General features: G+C 44.5%; 1 protein-coding gene across 2 annotated transcripts; it reads left to right on the top strand.

The window, feature by feature from the left end:
• Positions 1-204: 204 nt before the first annotated feature.
• Positions 205-7,423, top strand: SRP9 (signal recognition particle 9). 2 transcript variants are annotated; one of them, XM_014877481.2, is made up of 3 exons: positions 205-395; positions 3,809-3,877; positions 5,119-7,423. In XM_014877481.2, exons 1-3 carry the CDS (start codon positions 324-326, stop codon positions 5,236-5,238), a joined length of 261 nt encoding a protein of 86 aa, XP_014732967.1. In that variant the 5' UTR covers positions 205-323; the 3' UTR covers positions 5,239-7,423. The 2 variants fall into 2 exon arrangements, with proteins under 2 accessions (XP_014732967.1, XP_088017248.1); XM_088161122.1 differs by having other exon boundaries at positions 255-395; positions 5,044-7,423.
• Positions 7,424-14,983: the final 7,560 nt, after the last annotated feature.

Here is a 14,983-nt window from a genome sequence, read left to right as displayed (position 1 = left end):
GAGCCCGCAGATGCCAGCCCCGGGCGGGCGCTCCGCCGGCGGCGGGGCTCGAACCCGCGACCCACGGGCTCCCAGCCCGGGCCGCCACCGCGTGCCTCTCCCCGCGCGGCGGGCAGGGAACAACCGCCATCATCCCGCCGCGCCTCCAGGGGTCGCTGTGGCAGGAGCGCGCGGCCGGCGGGCCGGGAGCCCGGAGTTACGCGCCCCACGATTGGGCGGTGCCGCGCGGCGGGCCAATGGCAGGCGGTGTCTCAGCCGAGCGTCCGCCCGCACGCCTCCGGCGCCATCTTGCCGCGGCCGCGGGGAGCTGAGCGGGCCCGGCCATGCCGCACTTCCAGGCCTGGGAGGAGTTCACCCGCGCCGCCGAGAAGCTCTACCTCGCCGACCCCATGAAGGTGCGACAGCCCTGGCCGGGAAGGGAGGATGCGGGGCCCAGCCGCGGGAGCGGCGCTCTGGAGGAGGCTCCAGCTGCGCGCAGCTCGGCGGGGGCGGCGGGCGGTGTCGGGCTGGGGGGGGGTCGCTGATGACTGGACCCGGGACTTAAGAATCACAGAATTGCAGAATCGATTACGTTGGAAAACACTTCCGAGATCATCGAGTCCAACCTGTGACCGAACACAGCCATGTCAAGTAGACCACAGATAGCACAGAGTGCCACGTCTAGTTATTTTTTGAGCGCTTACAGGGATGGTGACACCAGCACCTCTCTGGGCAGCCCTTTCCAGTGTCTAATCACCCTTTCTGTGAAAAAATTATTTCTAATGTTTAACCTAAACCTCTCTGCCACAGCTTAAGCCTGTGTGGAGGTTGCAGGGAGAAGAGGCTGACCCCCACCCGGCTGCACCCTCCTGTCAGGCAGTGGCAGAGCGGGATGAGGTCACTCCTGGGCCACCTCTTGTCCAGGCTGAGCACCCCCAGCCCCGCTGTCCTTTTCTGCACTCTCTCCAGCACCTCCATGTCCTTCTTGAAGTGAGGGACCAGAACTGGAAACAGCATTAAAAGTGTAGCCTCACCAATGGCGAGTACAGGGGAAAGGAATCTGCAAGGAAGGGGATTACTCGTTGGTGTTGCACCTGACCATCCTTTTCTATGAAACGGGAGGAAGCTCTCTTTTATAACCCCAACAATATCCCTAGGGAACTGTGTCTCAGGTGGACTTATTGGCAGCTGGGGTGAATCTCAGGAAGTGAACTTCAAAGACATTGAGCTCATTCACCTGTGTGTTAGAAACCGAGGTTAAGAGTTTTGCTGAAATATCATGAATTGATTTATTTTATGAGTTTATGGCATTTAAGGCCTGTATCATTTGAATTTGTCCTTTCATTAGCTCTTATGTTGCATTGTTGCCTGCAGTGACATTTCAGACTGGAAGGGGTTTGCATCTTAAAGAATAATTCTTCAAGAACTTAGCTTCTTGGTTTATGGCTGTTTCTTGTTTCTGACGACTTTTTTGGGAATGTGTTTTACGCAAATGTTAAAATTAACCTCAGTGTTCAGAAAAACCATTACAGTTCACCTAAATAGCAGCACAAAAATGTGACATGGAACTCACACCTGAGGACACTTCAGCAAAATTTGTCTAGTGTTCTTCACCAAATGTAGGGGAACTGGTGAAACCTTCAGAAGATTAAATTAATAGCTGATTATCTGAAGCAGATTAGCATCTGCCTTTTAATTAGCACAGAGACACCATATGTGATTACTGCTGATAATAAAATTGCCCAGTTTTACCTTCCTAGGGTCTGTGACATTCAGTTAAATGAAAGAGAAGGGATGTCACTGCAGTAAGGAATTGCCCTTCCCCTTTTCTTGAAGGGCCTCCAAAGGCAATCTCTTCCCATGCATGGCAGTAAACTTGTCTTGTTACAGAGGGGTTTATATAGGCCCCGCTGTGGTAACACGAGTACCCTCCCATTAATTTGGCAGAGATTTAGCTTCAGCAGTTTTGTAATTGGGTTTTCTGGGAAGCTAAAGGAAGAACAAGAGCTGAGGGAGACGGGTGTGTGTTCTCCAGCCAGGTCCTGAGTGGCCTTGCCTTTTGCAGGAGCGGGTTATTGAGACATTGAGTGTGTACCTGCTGCCTGTGGCACCTCTCTTGTGCTTCTGGGGCTGCTCAGCAGGGAGATGTGCTGTTACACTGCTCTGTGGTCAGAATGTGGCAGTTTGTTAAACAAAAAGGGTCAGTCTGTGATGAGATCCAGTCTGGAACAGGAATTTCAAAATGTGTTTGTAGCGAAGGAGGTTGTTGACCATGAGCACAAATCACTGTACAATAAAAACTGTTTGCACTGTGAGTTCAGAATGTTCTCAAAGGCCACCTCGCTTTGTTTGTAGTTACTGATGTTAGCTGAGGCTGCAAACAGAGCCTCTGTGGCTGGTTCTGTGCTCAGTCACCGAGGATGTGGATTTTTATCGGTTTGGCTTTGAGAACTTTGATGATTTGAGGGTCCAGAGGGACTGGATGGGTTAGAGCTCAGGGCAGATGACTGCAGAAGTAATTGTGATAACAATTCAGGTGCTGTGGAAGAAAAAGTGGTGATGTTGAGCCTACCCCACTCAGCTGATGCCTTTCAAGTCTTCATGTAGAGCTACTCTTTTTTGAAGCGTTTCAAGCCTACAAGCAGAGGCTTCCAGTTGTTTTTTCTGGGGTGTGATACACAGTGAGGGGGGTCTCTTCTCGGCATGACTCTCATGGTTTATCCTGCCTCTCTCCAAGGTCTTTGCAGCTCTTGTTGCTGTATTTGCAGGGTTTTTGAACATGCCCAGTGTTAACCTTGCTGATGTTGCTAGAAAACCAGTTTACAGTGTTAGGCCCGTGTTGAGGGTTGTTGTTTTTTTATTTTCCTCTTTGCCTGTCGAATTTTTCCCATTGACACGCTAAGAAGCGCTGATGGCTAGGTCTTTGAGACAGGGGAGGGGGAACCTCTCTGGTTTTTGGGAGTTTCTCTCGGAGGGACAGAGACACGGCAAGATTAGAAGCAGATAAAAGGGGAGCAGGGTCAGCTACTCTCTCTCACTCACTCTTGGCTTTGGAGGAGGAGGGTCACTGCTACCACCGCCATCCAGCCAGGAGCCGCCTTCTTCTTCTGCTGCTGGACCTCGCAGCCCAGCCCTGCCAGGACGCCCTGCCATTCCAGCTTGCTGTTTCCGTGCAGCCTGCTGGAGCACCGGGAGCGATCCCGCCCCAGGGTTGGTGAAGCAAATCCTCACTTTTCCATCCCTTCCCATTGGGACACAGCCTCCATCACCACAGCCCCCCCTGCAGGCGTGGAGGAATCATCGCACCTGCCCTTCCAAACGTCAGCCACCAGCGCCCCTGCTGGATGTGACGGGAACTGCACCGAGGGGAAAGGGCCCGCGGCCGACAGGGCTGAGCTGGGTTACTGCTCTGTTTGTTATTAATTCCATTGGTGGTGGTGCTTGTTTGCCTTGTTATACATACTGGGAAAGAACTGTTATTCCCACTCCCATATCTTTGCCTGAGAGCCCCTTAATTTCAACATTATACTAATTCAGAGAGTGGAGGTTTACAGTCTCCATTCCAAGAGAAGACTCTGCCTTCCGTAGCAGACACCTGTCTTTCCAACTTGGAAAGCAGGAAGATGTGGTGGGTCAACTTCCACACCACCTTGGCTATGGGATTACAGCTCCCACACTAGCAGAGCTGAGGACTGCCAAAGAGGTGCTGAAAACATGGGGCAGTACATAATCATGATTGAGGGTAGTCTGAATATGGGCAGATTCCCTTCAATATGTTCTGAGAATTGTTAGCTGTAAGTGCTAATTCTTACAACTTTTGTCATTTCAGGTGCGTGTTGTTCTCAAATACCGACATTGTGATGGGAACCTCTGTATCAAAGTAACAGATGATGTGGCTGTAAGTACAGAACACATTCCCCTTCCAGAGCTTCTTGTACCACCCACAGACTTGTCTTTTGCTGTCAGTCATCTTGGGAGTTCTTGGACACTGCCTTGAGAGTGCCTGACAGTTTTCTGAAAATTTGTGCTCAGCCTTCCCTCACTGCCATGTCTGTGATTGACACTGACCAGTTCAGGAGCGTTTTCAAACGGGTGTTTACTTGTGTGAGCATGGTCCTTTTTGTTTGCTCAGAGTGGTGAAAACTTCCAACCATAAGTTAAGTTTCTTCTTTGTGATTATGAGACTGAATGACAGTAATGTTACAGCTAAGGAGTTGTTTTTCTGCAGTCCAGGGCGAGCCACAGTATTGTGCCCTACTCTTGCCTTCAGACTTGGAAAAGAGTCAAATTTCTTCTTTCCAGGAAAAGTAGTCTGGCGTTGGAATTTCAAGTGCCTGGAAGGGATGTGAAACTCCAGTAAAGGCACTTCTTGATAGGGCAGTAGGGCTTAGCATGGGTGAGATATTGAGTGTGGGGCACTGATAACGGGGAGTTTAAGGGTAATTTTGTCCTCCCATAGGTTGGAGTCAGGTGATTCACAAATGTGAACTCTTCTGGGGTATAGGCTGCCTTACCTGCTTTCAGTCACAAAAAGATGTTACATCAGGTGGGGGAAAATAGGGGCTGAGTTTGGTTGGGTTGTTTTAGCATCTGGGTTTTTTGGTTTTGTTTGTCTGGGCACTTTTTGTTTTAATCAGATGCTGTGTTCCCTATTTTGGGCTGCCTTAGAAAAACAGGTTTTGCTTGAGATAGGGGATCCCCTTCAATGGGAAATACTGAATTTTATTGTTCCTGGCAGTTTAACATTAAGGAATGTGAAAGGCAAAATAAACTTGCTTTCAGAATATAAAGAATTGGAAAGTAACTTCAGTTTTAAAATCTGGTTCTATGTTTAGACAACACAAAAAAGGACAGCTTTAGAAGTTTTAACAGCTTTTTGGAGCTAGAAGAAAGTAGGATAAATTATGAGTTTCCCTGTTTTCAGTATGAGAGGCATGATCATTAAGGAGAAGCTTAAAAATAAACACAGATATGTTTGTGCTTTGAAACAGGGTAGATGTGCTGGTGCTACCTCCTGGTAACTAATGAACATTTCAATGCTCTCTTTGTTTCGTGTGTTCCAAGCACAAATGCATAGCAGCTACAAACAAGATAAAACCAGTTGAAGTGGAATCTGATCCCAGGAACTTTGTCTTGCAGTGTTTGCTGTACAGAACAGACCAGGCACAAGACGTGAAGAAGATTGAGAAATTCCACAGTCAGCTCATGCGACTCATGGTGGCGAAGGAATCCCGCAGTGCTGCCATGGAAACAGACTGAAGTGCTGCGAATAAAATCAGCGCTCCGGTCATATTTCACTGGAAGCAAATCTCTTGGATTTGAGCGAAAAACTGGGGCAGGAGATGCTTTTATGTACTGAAGTGGACTGATGACAAGTCTGAAGCATTTTCACTCCTCAGACTCCACTTTGGAAATCTAGGAAAATAAGTGCTTTCAATTGAAAGCTTATATTTATTTTTGGGTATTAAGCAACTATTCTTACACATTAGGTATGCTAAGAAGACAAGTAAATATTTGAAATCTGCAGTATGTTAGTCCAAATTTGATAGGCCACAGGCATACTTCTGGAAAGTTGCTGTAAAATTTCATATAGATTTCATTGTGTTCATACCTTATGCTGGTTCATTCTCAAAATGAGAGAGTTTATTAACCTAATACTGTAGCATGGTGTCTGGGTCTAATAAATATTTACATACATTATATAAATCTGTTGAGTTTAGAATAACAGATATTTTCTGAACTGAAATATTGGAATTGCCAATTTGTATTACCACTGTCACTGGCAGCACTCTAGCTTTTGGTATTGCTCTTAGTCATAAGATGTGCAACATTATCCGTGATGCAGTTTGTAGAACTCTTATATTGGCTAAGTGATTAAACTTCTGTATATTAAAAATTAAAATAGAACTTCACTTGAACATCGCTAGAGATCTGTGAGAAACTGGGAGGGATTTTTTCTGCATGTGCCAATACTGGTATTAAAAAACAGTCAGTGGCTTTTTTACATACTTGAACAATTTTGTACTAGAAGGGATTCCTTTTCCCATCCTTGCTTCAGGCAGAGTTGAAGTATATCAGCAAGACAAATTCTAGAAGCTCTTGCCTGTTATGTTAATAGAAAATGTCCAACCAAACACTATCCAGATTCCTTATTCTAGCAGCTTGTTAACTGCCTTTTCAAATGTTACATGTGGCAGATGGATGTCAGCCAAATGAATAAATGGATGAAAACAGCTTAATAAATACTTAAATACCACTGTCAGAAAGAGACCAATGCTCCTGTAGCTTAGGCATGTTTCTCACAGTAACCTCTGGTAGGCTCATGGAAGCCTTAATTGTCTCTTGTAAATTTTGTTTGAAAACTCACTAGCTAAAAGTAGCTTGCTTTGACTAGGTCTTGCATACTTGAAAACAGATGAACATTTTCATGTAATTAGGCTATTGGTAAAACTAGGTGCTTTCAGAACTGATTTTTTGGGTTAAACCACACCACAAAAGCAAAGCAGGACCATACTTGTAATGGCATTTATATATAGCGAAACAATCTACTTAAGTAGCTACCTGCTGTCACTTACATAAAAGTAATGGAGCTACTGGGAAGCAGTGGACTTTACACATTTGCCAAAAGCTTGGTAAAAACCCACCAGGCTGGAATATTGCATCAGAGTACCCTTTCAGCTGAACATAGAATGTTAATGTTGCACGTTGTTGGAAAATACTGCAGTGCTAAATTCCTGGTAACTGCTCAAAATTCTAGTCTGCAACAGTGACTGGTATGTATGTAACATTTTTGTATTGGCTTTTGAAATATAAATAAAGCCAGAGAGAAGGCTGGACTCAGTTCATTGTTAAACTTTCATGAGATACTGTAATACTGAAATTTTTCTTTGGTGCACCAAATAATTTTCCTAGTACTTGCAATATAGTAGTAGAGAGACTGGGTGTACCAAGTGGCTGAAAAGCTTCATCTTTATACTCCAGTAGGTTTTAGAGGAGGAGCAGTTAAAGTACTGTATATTAGAGCAGCAGCTTTTGAGCAAAACAGGCAAGGGAATACATTTCTGCTTTTCTGAATTCAGAAATTATTTCCCTAAAACCCTGGGGAAATACTATCACTACTTTTTTTAGGGTATGTGTTGTTAAGCTTGTTCTCCATATTCTCAGAAGAAAACTATAGTGGTTCTGTGAAAGAAAATACTACAAAGCTGCTGCTTTAAAAAATTAAATGGTATGGAAACTTCTTTAGGAAAACATAGGTGCTTCATAACTTTGTCCCGGGATTTTCAGCCATCTCCATACTGTGTTCATGGGGCAGTAGAGAAGCTCTGAATTCCAAGCTCTGTTTCTTTAATGCCTAAACTCTTGCTGAGAGTGTGTGTGCTTATGTACACTGATCACTTCCCTAATAAACATTCACTGCGTTGGTCCATCATGCTGCCAGCTACTTGAATGTGTCCTCTGGTTTGTGATTAAAGAATCAATTTATTGTGGCTGCTGCAGCAAAGGGGTGCTCACAGTACCTGAATCTCTGCACTGGGCAGCCCAGGTTGCCAGAGAGTCCTGCTCCAGCTGGTGCCAGTTACAGGCTGCAAACAGGGCAGGAGCACATGGGCAGCCTGGGCAGTGACAGACAGGTGACCTTTGCAGAAGTGGAATGATTGAAAAAAATGGGATGCTTTTCCCTGCTACAGCTAATTTTGTTGCTGCCTGTTAGTTATCTGTGAGAGTAGATTAATGTAAAGATAGGGGCCTTTTTTTTGTTCCAAGAACTTGGGTTCATTTATCCATGGAATTTATTGTGTTCTTATGATGTTCTCACCTCCTGGGTTCCCCGAGTGTTGATCTCAGTTCTTCCTTTGTGCAAGGCACTTAGGCTGACTTTGTCTGAGCTGTCTTATGTGCAACCTCACCACTTCTGTTTCCAGTTTTAGGGGTTTGAACCCTGAGTTGCTCCATATGTAATCCATTGTGGAAGTGTATTCTGGAGTGCAGGAAGACTCCAAAATTATCTGTAGAAGTGAGAAGTGAGAAGTTTGGTCACAGGTCTTTATGTTAGAGAGCCTTGTGAAAGAGGCCTTCCTATTAAAGTCCTGACCTAACTTCTAAGAGTGACAGGTTTATTCTGGAAAACTGCATGCTTTGGTGCTGGAGTCTGTCAAAATGGGAAATGGAACTGAAGCCAAGTAGGTGCTTTTAAAAATGTTTTAACTTGTCAAAAGAATTATGTTTCATCTCGGTAAGTTTCTTCCTGCAGTATAAAAGTGAGAAATACTCAGCATTTTGCTGTTACAAATGTGGAGAAACTGGTTTTCTGTCAGTAGGACTGGGATGATCACTTGTGACTGTAGGCTGATCTTAAAGGATTAAGTAATTTCAGATGTTCTTAGGTGTTCATCCTGTTACAGGTAGGATGAATCCCCTCACTTTTGTCACCTGGGAGAAGGATGGGAACAGTTACCTTATTACCCACCTGTGCTTTCTCACTTCTGGCTTCGGGGAGGACAAACCTCTCACAGGAATTGCACTGTAACCACCTTTTAAATGAAGTTTGGATCTGAAGTGGAAGTACATAAAAAATAAGTGGGGTTTTTTTTCTGTAAACTTACCTAGGCTGCAGATTATGCACGAGTCCAGATCCTTCAACATTCTGCGAGCTTTAGTGGGTGTCCTTAGGGAGCAGGAGCTCAGCTGAAAACTGGTATTCTTTGTACAGTGCTGAGGGATGTTCCAATTGACTGAAGCAAAGCTGTTTTTATCAAACAAATCTAAGGAGTCCTTTTGTTAGATAATTATCTTAAAGTATCTTCACTTTTTTTATAGAGGAAACTAGTCTATGAAGAGCTACATCTAATTCCTTGCTTATGTTAATAGTGATTTGCTTTTCAGGGCATGGGGGTGTCTATTCCAAAATGCAGATACGACTTTAAAGGTAGATGCTGTGTGACTCAACACAACTTTTGTTTATAAAGATATTATCTGTTAAAAGAGCTTTGAGAGTTCAAGGATTGGTATTTAAATACAAGCAACAGTTGAATTGTCTTTGTTGCTGGGGATGACATAAAAACACGCCTTTCATCTCTTATTACTTTCACATAAGCAGATCTTTAGTCTAAGTAGACTCTTCAGGCTGGCTTTCAGATAAACCTCCCCACCCTGATGTTGGGCTGAAGTGTTTGAGTCACTACAGTCTGGAGACAGATGTGGGCTTTTTAGTCTGTAGAAATGTTATTTTTGAGATGAGAATGATGCCACAGTATTTTAGCAGCAGATTAGTTACTCAGCAGAATGCAAAGCATGGTAGTTTGTAAACCCCTGCTTATTATGCAAGCTGGTGTGTGTGCCCAGTATTGGCTCCACCAGAATAAATGCTCCTGGGAGAATGTGGCCTTAAACTGGACCATGTAAAACTGGAGTCTCTGGGAACTGAGCAAATAAAAATATGGTCATGGCATGATAGCAGAGCTAACTGCCTTCCTGCAAGTCCAGGCCCATGTTGTTGAACATAATCTTTGTTTCTGGTGAAGTTACAGGTTCTTTATGTTCTTACTCTGTGCCAAGGTAGTTGTAGGGGTGTGTTCCTGGAGTCCTGTGATGGGAATGCAATTACTTTCTGCCATTTTAAAAGCATCTTAAGCCCTGAGTGCCATCTCTGAGTGCTCTTGTGTGGAAGAGCCTGGTCTTCTAGCAGGAGCCAGTGTATTTGACCCATTATGACTCCTCAGACAGTTACTAAGTGTTGTGAATATTTGGATTACAAAACCAAGAGTATAGAGTTTCTCTTAAACTGTAATGCTGGTATTTATTAAAGTGCTTTCCATTTAAATTAAGACCAGCTCTAAGGATATTTTGTTTTGTTTAACAAGTTTTGGTATTGTGTTCACATTCTTTTGTCGCCTTTTTGGTGACAATCCTTAGTGATTTTTTTTAGAGCTTAAAACAGTCATACCAAGAGGTCTGGGATAGATTGATTTTTTTTTTCCTGTGAAGATGTGTGTGTATGTTAGGTCTATTTTTTTCCTAGAAGAAGTGGTGTGTGTTCATGAAAGGACTGGTCTGCATTGTCCTGCTTTTGCTGAGAACCTTCCTGAGTTACAGGCGTGTTTTTACAGACAGATTCCAAAGACTGGTTCCTTGCAGAGGGGGTTGAGTTTTCTGGACACCTCCTGAATGGCTGTGCTGGCTGGTCGTGAGCAAATGAGAGTTCGGGTAGCTGAAATATGGATTTAAACTGGGTTGCTCATGCATGTAAATACAGCCACCTCGATTGCAGCTCTGCTATCAGTGTGTGGCTGGGAGATGAAAGGCTCGCCTCGGGGCGCTGACAAATGAGCTCTGGCAGGCTGTGTGCGGCTCAGAATGTTACTTTCCAAAGGTATCTGCTCGGGTAAGGAGTCAGCAAGGCGAGGGGATGAACTAATGCCTCAGACACGTCCGTGTGAAATTCGGTGTCTTGCTTGAAATTGCCTTTAGAAATAACTTTTAAATTTGGGGGCAGGAGGGAATCTGACCTTTCAGTGATCGACAGTTCGGGGGTGTTATTTTCTTAACCACATTTTCTGCGGCAGTGCTCCCATATAGCTGAGGTCAGGAACCAAAGGAATAAACAAATTGCATCAGGGATGGTTGGTTTGTGCCCAGAGGCGAACCTTCTGTGCTTGGTCACACAGCAGAGCAGGGTGACTCGGGAGTAAAACCGTGCAAATAAGCAGCCGTGGTTTGAGCGGAGCGAACAGCTGCTTTGCAAATAGCTCCTTACCCTGCACAGATGTGCTTCGTCCCATGAATGTGCAGACTGGGATTCCGCAGCAGCCTCGGTCCATAGAGCAGCTGCTGCTGATCCCTCTTGCCTCTAGCTCCGATTCCAGGGTCTCTGAGCCTCAACGGAGCTGTTCCCATTCAGCAGTGCATCAGAAGACCCCTTGATGTTCTGGAGAGCAGGCAGCGTGGTATTCCGCCTGGTTACTGTGCCGAGATGGCTTCACAAAAGGTCAGCCGAGTGCTGCAGGCAGTGAAATGGAAAGGTTTCGAGCTCCCGAGAGGGGTGAGGAGAACGATGGGAGTGAAAGAACCAGTTAGATTGGCTTGGGTTGCCATGGAACCACAGCCTAAAAAGCTGTTATCTTGGAATTTCCCTGACTTGCTTGTAAAAACCTCCTGTCTGTCGCATTATATACCCTGTAATGTGCATGCTATACAATATTTACCCAAAAACTGGATATGTCAGAATTTGTTTCTGCATTGTTCTAGTTTGTATGGATGATACAGAAAGGGTGGAACCAAGCCCTGTAGGATGATATTCTTCCTAGAAGCCTGTAACACTCTGGTAGTCTCTCAAACAGAGTAGCCAGACCTGAACACATGGTACAAGTTCTAAATTATACCATGGATTTATAAAACTGTCTTATAATTCCTAACATTCTTGAAGTGTCAGTGTTGGGTCAGGGATTTAAGCAGGGATCAGCGTGCTAAGGGCTTACTCCAGCAGTAATGGTTCTGTGAGCTGTAGCTGCCCCAAAACAGGGTATTCTCAAAATGCCTCCAGAATGCATCCAGGTGGCCAACCCTCCAAACACAAGTACTCAAACACCTCCTGGATGCGATTTCACTGCTGCTGAGAATGGACTTTTTACATTTAGCAGAAAAGAGTTTCCTCTCCTCATGCTTTTGACTCCTGCATTAAGCTTCCTACTTTTCTGACTCTTCAATCCCTTCTTTTTCATTTGTTTTAAACTTTTTCTCTTTAGAGCTTTCATGCTCCTCTTATTTTCCTCTATGCAGTTGATCACGGTGATGTTACAATTAGCTTAGGGGAAGAGGATTGTTACACACTTCTAGCTTTACCTTCTACCTGTGGGTGTTGATGAAGGATTGTGTTCTCAAAGTTGAGCTTCAATAGAGGGACATTCTGCATTGTCACACTTGGGTAGAGCACGTATGCTCTGAAGCACCAATATTAAACTTCATGGCCACCTTTCTCAGCCAATAATAGTATAAGAAAATGGTTTTACTGAACATAAACAAATTACATTTGGACTTGAGCAAATAAAAAGATCCTTCAGCTCATACTCTGTGTTGGAGTATTTACATAGATTGTAGCAATTAATTTGCTTTCCTGTAGTGCAAATTGCAATCTTCTTGGCATTATTTTATTTGGCTGATGACTATCTGCCAGTCTACAACTCATAAAAGATGAGACATCGACAGTTCTCCATAGTAATATTTATCAATACCTGTCTCACAATATAAAGAGTGATTTTCAAAGATAAGAACCATTGTTTTATCTGTTGTTCTCAGTTTCTCTGTGCTTATATGAATCTTTGTTTGAACTCTCTGCAGTTCCCCTTCCCACTAGAAGTCCCGTAAGTTTCTATCGTGGCCACATCCTCCCCTTAATTTCTGTAACAAACTCCAGCTGCTTTGAAGATGGATATTGTGTGTATTGTTCCTCTATGCTGTGTATTGTTCCTCTACCTCAGCCCCATGCTAAAGCAAAAATTACTTTGAGGAATGCCAGACCATGAACTTGCTAATGTTTTCCATGTCTTCTTTAGAATCCCAGAATACCTCAAGCTGGAAGAAGTCTTCAAGGATCATCAATTCCAACTCCCTGCTCCTCAAAGGACTACCTAAAGCTAAACCATATGATTAATAAAAGCATTGTGCAGATGCTCCTTGAAATCTGATAGGATGGATGCCATGAGCACTTCCCTGTAGCCTGGTACAGTGACTGATCATCTTTTCCTAATGTCTAATCTGAATTTCCTCTGATGCAGCTTCATTCCATTTTCTTGTGTCCTGCTGCTGATCAGCAGAGAGAGATCAGAAGCTCCTCTGTGAGGAAGCTGCTGGGCTGTGATGAGATCACCGCTCAGACTGAAAAAACCAAGTGACCTCAGCTGCTCCTACTGAGTCTTTCACCAGGCTGGTCACCCTCCTCTGAACAATTCATTGTCCTTCTTATATTGTGGGGCCCAAAACTGCAAACAGGACTTGAGGTGAGGCTGCACCTGCATGGAGCAGAACAGGGCAATCATCTCCCTCGTGATGCTGTGCCTGATGCACCTCAGGGTGTGGTTGGCCTTTTGCCTTTAGTGGTCTTTGCATCTCTGTGCTGTCCTCTGCTAAGCTGTGAGAGTTGTATGATTTTCACAATAAACAGCCAAACCAGCTCCAGTTAGCAGGGATTCATGTAAAGCACTAAACCTAGTGCAATCCTCCTCTGTTCCACATCTGTTTGAGGTGCCTACTTTGCTCATTGCTCTTTACTGCTGCTACTGCTATAAGGAATCATAGAACTGCTTAGATTGGAAAAGAGCCTCTAAGATCATCAAGTCCAACCATTGACCCAGCACTGCCAACCCCACCACTAAGCTGTGTCTCCTAAGTGTTCAGTGCTGCTAAAGCACAGAGAAAAACTACTATTAAGTGAATTGTCAATTTAAGAAGGTGGACACCTGCAGGGGAAACATCTGTGCGAGAGGGACATCTCCACAGCAGGGACTTTGAACTACCCTGTCCACTTCAAAGAAGGAATAACTGGGAGGCTCTCAGTGGTAAGAGGGTGCTTTCCTGGCTGACTGAGCACACCTGTTTTCAGAACATGGGACAGTCTGGGTAAAGTATGACACTACCTCTTCAGCAAGTTACAGAGGCTAGAGTTGCTAACTAGAGGTTGGAATTGGCATCCTTATAACAAATAGAGGACAGAAGAAATGGTGATTTTCATTAGTTAAAATAGTCAAATAGAATATTGTGCTGGCTTTGGCTGGAGTAATTTTCTTTGCCGTAGCTGGTATGGAACTGTTTTGGATTTGTGCTGAAACCAGCTCTGATAAAAGAGAGCTTTTTTGTTATTGTTTAGCAGTGCTTGCACAGCCCCAAGGCCTTTTCTGCTCCCCACCCCACCCAGCAGTGAGTGGGCTGGGGGTGCACAAGGAGCTGGGAGGGGACAGAGCCAGGACAGCTGACCCCACTGCCCAAAGGGACATTCCACACCACGGGCATCGTGTCCAGCACATAAAGCTGGGGGAAGAAGGAGGAAGGGGGGGATGTTTGGAGTTACTGATTTCCCCAGTAACTGCTATGTGTGATGGAGCCTCTCTTCCCAGGAGATGGCTGAATGCCTGCCTGCCCATGGGGAACAGGGAACTAATTCCTTGTTTCACTTTTCTTGCATGTGCATATTTTGCTTTACTTCTTAAAGTGTCTTTATTTCTATCCATGCATTTTCTGACTTCTACTCCTCTGATTCTCACCCTGATCCTGCTGGTGGAGGAGTGAGTGAGTGACTATGTGGTACTTGGCTGCCAGCTGTATCTGTGTGGTAGCTGTAATCAAGGGTTATGACCCTGGCACACAACACAGTTGCATTTTTAACTTTCATCCTAAAGAAGTTATGTTTACTATGAAATTCAACACAGTCTTATTTGTATGTAAGTGGAATCCCTGTAGTCCTGCAGAAGAAAGATGGGCTGCTACTAATGCTTTTGGTGTCCCAAGAAAAATGGTACAGAGCAGTTTGTGAACATAGATGCCCCAAAAGGGGTAGAACTCGGCCAGCACATTTGGTGTGGAAGAAGAAAACAAGAAAAAAGGACAGAACTTACAGAACAGTCTAGGGACATGTTGCTTTAAAGACTAGTTTTTAATTTAGGTACTATTGCTGCTCATAACAAAAGAGTGTGAGAGCTGCACCAAAGGGTCTGGGTAAAGGACTGCGTGAACAGACTGATGATTGGGCTGAAGAGGTTGAAAGATGTGGAAGGAATCATTATCCGTGATCACAAATCTGTCTGTCGAAACCCCAACCATCCAAAAAGGAGCTGAGATGGTGCAGAGGTGATGAAAAAAGAAGATTTGATCTTAGGAGTGAAATAATAAGTGAAAACTGAGACTGAATGGAAAAACCTCAGAGATGATGAAGAGTTCAGTTTGTTATGTTTTTTCCTGGTAGGATGAGTTGCTACAGCTGGACCTTCTGGGGCTTGTTTAGCTCTCTCTGCCC

The sequence above is a fragment of the Sturnus vulgaris genome, chromosome 3, assembly GCF_052056855.1.
Source record: "Sturnus vulgaris isolate bStuVul1 chromosome 3, bStuVul1.hap1, whole genome shotgun sequence".
Taxonomy (NCBI): domain Eukaryota; kingdom Metazoa; phylum Chordata; class Aves; order Passeriformes; family Sturnidae; genus Sturnus; species Sturnus vulgaris.
Note: the sequence above shows the minus strand (reverse complement) of the source record. Positions and strands in the feature narration are given on the sequence as shown.

Coding starts and splice junctions, on each gene's coding strand:
- SRP9 (XM_088161122.1), top strand. CDS start 324: ATGCCGCACTTCCAGGCCTGGGAGGAGTTCACCCGCGCCGCCGAGAAG. Junction 396..3,808: donor ACCTCGCCGACCCCATGAAG/GTGCGACAGCCC, acceptor TTGTCATTTCAG/GTGCGTGTTGTTCTCAAATA. Junction 3,878..5,043: donor AAGTAACAGATGATGTGGCT/GTAAGTACAGAA, acceptor GTGTGTTCCAAG/CACAAATGCATAGCAGCTAC.